Source organism: Cryptomeria japonica, chromosome 7, assembly GCF_030272615.1.
Source record: "Cryptomeria japonica chromosome 7, Sugi_1.0, whole genome shotgun sequence".
Classification (NCBI taxonomy): domain Eukaryota; kingdom Viridiplantae; phylum Streptophyta; class Pinopsida; order Cupressales; family Cupressaceae; genus Cryptomeria; species Cryptomeria japonica.
Genome location: NC_081411.1, coordinates 568,563,399 through 568,568,673, shown reverse-complemented (window position 1 = coordinate 568,568,673; position 5,275 = coordinate 568,563,399). Strand labels below are relative to the sequence as shown.

The window sequence follows — 5,275 nt, the reverse complement described above, 5'->3', positions numbered from 1 at the left end:
GCTCGCAATTCCGGAGTAGCCTGCTACAAATTTCTGGTAGTAGTTAGCTAACCCAAGAAATTGTCTTACCTCCTGCACATTGCGAAGTGGCTCCCAGTCTCGGATCGCCTCAAGCTTCTCCGGGTCTGGTCGGATCTGGCCATGACCAAGAAAATGGCCCAGAAACGACACTTCATCCTGTGCAAAGGCGCACTTCTCCTTCTTTGCGAACAGCTGATGCTCTCTCAACAAAGCGAACACCTCCTGAAGGTGTCTCTTGTGTTCCTCCAAGTCCCGACTGTACACCAGAATGTCATCAAAATACACAACAATGCACTTGTCCAACAATGAGCGAAACACATCATTCATCAAAGTGCTAAAGGTGGCAGGAGCGTTAGTGAGGCCGAAGGGCATAACCAAAAATTCATAACTACCATACCTCGTCGTAATCGCGGTCTTTTCTTCATCACCTGGCGCGATCCTGATCTGGTAGTAACCCTGCCTCAGATCCAACCTTTCCGAACACTCTTGCATCGACCAGTCGGTCAAAGCTATCCGCTATGAGGGGTAACAGATACTTGTTTTTGATTGTGAGCTTGTTTAAAGCCCGATAGTCCACGCACATCCGAAGACTTCCATCTTTCTTGCGCTGGAACAATACTGGGGCAGCATAAGGAAACCTGGACGGATGCAAGTAACTCGCCTCCACGAGCTCTGTCAACTACTTCTTCAACTCCCCCATCTATGGTCCAAAGAGACGGTAAGGAGCCTTTGCAGGTGGTCTTGCTCCTGCCTCGAGCTCGATCCGATGATCAACGTGCCTCCGGGGTGGCAAAACTGCTGGGAGACTGTCTGGCATTACATCCGCAAACTCGGACAACACTTCCTGGATCGCCGAGGTGTTGGAGGGTCCCGAAGACTCCCTTTCATCCCAATCTCCAATCAGTGCGGCCAAGAACAACTCTTCACGCCTTCCTCTGCCGACCTGTTTAGCACTCAGTGCATTCAAAAGGAGATCCTGCTCCATGCTTTTCATTGTCGGAATCAAACTCGGTCTGTTTGGATCCAATATCAGAATGCAGCCCAAGTGTGGCACTACTGCCGCTGATGCCGACCTCAAGAACTCTTGCCCAAGTATGAGGTCGAACTCGTTCATCCCAATAGCAATGAAGTCGAGCGCACCCTACCATGACCCAACTCGGATGACTTCCTTGTGGATCTCGCCGCTCACCTGCTGCGCGGGTGCGGTCACTGCCTTGAACTGATTAGAAGTCGGCTCGATCTTGAGTCCAAGCTTCTTTGCTCAGCTTGCAGAGATGTAGTTGTGTGTTGCACCTGAGTCCACCATATCCAACACCTTCTTTCCACCAAGGAAAGTCTCCACAAAACACAGCTCATGTTTATCGGCCACTTCGGTAGGATGCTTCACTACGTTGACGAGTTGCAAAGTGCTCATTGCGGGCAACTTCTTCTCCTCAAACAGCAAAGCATTGATCCTACTTTGATCTGGACAGCTCCGTGCCCAATGATCATCTTTTCCACAGATGAAGCAACCCGGATCCCATTCCTTCTTCTTCTCGGGCTGGGCGTGATCTTTCTTCTTCGAGTTGCCTTCTCTGTTCGGCTTCCTAGCCTTCTTGTTTTTGTGCTCGCTGTTCTGCTCAGAAGGGGCTCCACCTCCCTTCCTATCCTTTCGGCGGAAGATCTTTTTGTAGTCCCCTCGGGCTCCACCAAAGCCCTTAGCTGCATCGCCCTTATAATCGAGTAGCCCATCTGCAATGGTGATCACTTTGGCCAAAGTCTGAACTTTCTGTCGCCTCAGCTCATCCTTCGCCCAAGGTTGCAGACCTTTGGTGAAAAGAAACAACTTCTCGAAGTCGCTCAACTTCGTGCATTCTAAGTCCAATACCTGGAATGCCTTCACATACTCCCGTATGGTTCCAGTATGCTTGAGTTCGTCAAACCTAGATCGGATGATCCAATCCGATTTCCCAGGTCGAAACTGATCGTGAAGCGCCGCCTTCAAGTCTGCCCATGACTTGATCGATTTGACCGTCTTTCCAGCGCGCTCATCCGCCTGATGCATCCACCACCATAGCTTCGCACTTCCGGTTACGTATGTTGCAATATCCTTGACCTGTGCTTCATCAGACGTCTTCGGAACGCACGACAGGTACTCCTCGACATCCCAAAAGAAGTTATCGAGTGCCTTGTCGTCGCGCTCACCATCATAAGTTCCAACTCGCGTTGCCTTAGAACCCTACATTCCTCCCTGCAACAACGAATGGAAGATCTGTTGACCCTCTTTGAGGAAGCGGATCTCTTCTCTCAAAGTCTCTACTTGGCCCGTCAGCTTCGACCATTCTGCCGTCATGCGCTCCTCGAGGTCGGACTGTTCCAACTCCTCGAGTCGATTTTCATGGTCTTGGAGCCAATCGTGGTGCTTTGGATCCTTCCCCTTCGAAGACACCTTCGCAACCCTACTTCCATCTCCAGGTTGCACGACCTCCACTTCATGCCGACTGTCTGCATCTGCCATCGCTCAATCTGCACAACTCCGAAACCATTCCGAAGCTCTGATACCAACTGTCACAGGCTTAGGGAGCTAAGCCTGTGCGGCACCGATAAGTCCCGTCCCAACTCGGAATAAGTCTGCGGATTGAGGCCTTCGACCTACGCCTTGTCCCTTCTCAATTACGCTAAAGCGGAAATGCGCAATACAAAGCAGATCGAACTCCGCCCAGAAATACATGCATAAGAATACAGAATGCAGACCTTAAAGATAGTGTGCACAAGAGATTAAAGGTGGGGCGAGGTGCCCAAATCCTTCATTATGAATCCAATATTACAATGTTGGATAGAACTCAGTATTGAGAAATACTGGTCGCCCCCGAATGAGTGTCTAGCCAGCCAACCTGACTCAGAACAAAATACAAAGAGCCCCTTGGCTCAGATCAGGATTGGCTAGCTCAAGAGTGGAACCAGTTTGCTCCTCGAACCTACCAGATCGCCAAAGTACCAAATCGCTCAAGACTCCAATGCGTGTCTTCGCACAGAAATCCTTCGCTGCAATCTCGCATCCAGAACTGCGTCGCCGAAAGCTCGCATGTCTGACTGCTCAATGCCTGATGCTGAATGATGAAATGAGCATTGCGCTCGGTTCATATAGGCAAGGGCTCGGACCCAAACAAAAGAGCCATTACCCAGATAGGACCGGTCCCAAATGAAATCCGCCAATGAGAATTTGGCGCCCAAATAGGTCCGGACTTAAGTGGTTAAATCCGCGCCAAAAGAATTCATCGGACAAATACATGTCAGCCCCGCCAATGAATAAATTCATGTCGGCTGCGCAAAAAGCCCAACTCCATGTCGGCCGCGAAAAGGGTAAAACTCCGATGCAAAATAGAACCCCACTATGGATAGGTCCGACCCAAAAAGGTGTGCAAGAAATCTGCCCAATGCAGGCCCATTACATCCTCCCCCACTAAACTAGTGGTGGCGCCCTCGACGCTAGCACCCCTGCATAAAGCACTGGGAGGCAATACTCCAGAAAGCTACTCCTGTCTGGGAGAGCTCCTCTTGGAGAGGAACTCCATGATGATCTCCTCATCGCGCCAAAGTGCCTCGCTGTGCACCCATGAAGCCGAGTCACGTTCCTGACCTTCGAAAACTACCAAGAACTCTCAGATGCCATTTCTGCCTCCTCCTCGAGTTCTCATCGCAAGAACTTGGCTGACTCTGCGATCCGGATTGTCCAATACATTCACCGGGCCCCTGTGCGGAATGTTCCTTGTCAGGTCTTCCTTATCTGGGTGGTGCGGCCTTAACTGATTTTCGGTATCTACACCAAGGACTTCGCCTGGTAGGCGAAGCAATCTGTGCCAAAATGGTTCAAACGGCCTAGTCTCATGTTCCTCTCAGGTCCAGTGATCCACGGCTTGCGAACAACTCAGCATGATTTCCAAGGTCCTCCTTGTACTTTCTTCGTTGGACAGATCTGAGCTGCCTCCGATAGACATCAAGTCGCCATACCGGATCAAACCCTATTGATCCCAAGTTGTAAAAATGTCTTCCTCGCGAAGAGCTTCATTGAACCCAATGAAGTCTGGGGAAACTCCGACGTGCAATTGCACTGGCCCCTCTTCTTGCCTCCTGAAGGTGAGGGGAACCGCGGTGAATTCTTCAGCCGGTGTCTGATTTCCAAAGGTGGTATCGCCCTGTCATCCTCCTCCTTCTGCCATGACATCCTGGGTAGATAGGGATTCATCTTCGCCGATATTCACACACTGGTTTATCATGCGCAAGGTGCCCAACCTCATTGCGGCACCTTCTTCGGGTAAGTCTTGGGCCGCGACTTCCCTAGCTGCGATAATCTTAATATCATCCAAGCAGGTCATCCTCTGTGGTTCCGCTTCTACCGGTTCGCAAACGAACTTGTGTGACAAAAGTTCCGCCAACTGAGTCAGTTTGGCGCTCAAGGAGTCTGCTATGGCTCCGGGCTGTTCCATCCAAACCCAACGTTGGAGAGCTTCCGAACAGCTCGCCACCAGCTCAGAGGCGCGGGGGCAGTCCTCTGATCGAAGTCCATCTCTAGAACCAAGGACTAACAAGTCTCTCAAAGATATGGCCCCGCGGTTCTCCCATCTGTCCAAGATGTCCACCTCTGAAAAGATGTCCGGTAGTTCAATAGAACCCATAAAGATTTCAAAATCGACATAGAGTCGGGTTGAGCCTCCTCTCAGTCGTCTGAACAAAAGGCTGGTATTCTGGGTACTGGTAAGGAAGTCCTCCCCTAACGATTCCTTCAACTGCTCTACTTTGTTCCACCTGCCTCTCAAGCTTTCATACTCAAGCAGACCGAGTAAGTCATCTTCCGATGTAGGCTCACTCTGGCCTGGTACATTAAGGGCTGATCTTTCTATCAGTACCTCTTTTAGCATCTGGAATGCTGACTGCTGTTTGTCACCCCATTTCCATCCGCGGTCCTTCTTCAACAGGTCCGTCAAAGGGCTCACAATTCAGGAGTAGCCTGCTACAAATTTTTGGTAGTAGTTAGCTAACCCAAGAAATTGTCTTACCTCGTGCACATTGCGAAGTGGCTCCCAGTCTCGGATCGCCTCAAGCTTCTCCGGGTCTGGTCGGATCTGGCCATGACCAAGAATATGGCCCAGAAACGACACTTCATCCTGTGCAAAGGCGCACTTCTCCTTCTTTGCGAATAGCTGATGCTCTCTCAACAAAGCGAACACCTCCTAAAGGTGTCTCTTGTGTTCCTCCAAGTCTCGACTGTACACCA

The 5,275-nt window shown here is 50.6% G+C and overlaps 1 protein-coding gene across 1 annotated transcript; it reads right to left on the bottom strand.

Annotated features, from left to right (window-relative positions):
• Nucleotides 1–1,282: 1,282 nt before the first annotated feature.
• Nucleotides 1,283–2,518, bottom strand: LOC131856852 (uncharacterized). The gene is made up of 2 exons (XM_059208792.1): nucleotides 2,321–2,518; nucleotides 1,283–2,239 (listed from the first exon to the last, which is right to left on the bottom strand). The coding sequence occupies exons 1-2, from the start codon at nucleotides 2,516–2,518 to the stop codon at nucleotides 1,283–1,285; spliced, it is 1,155 nt and encodes a 384-aa protein (XP_059064775.1).
• Between the last annotated feature and the right edge of the window lie 2,757 nt (nucleotides 2,519–5,275).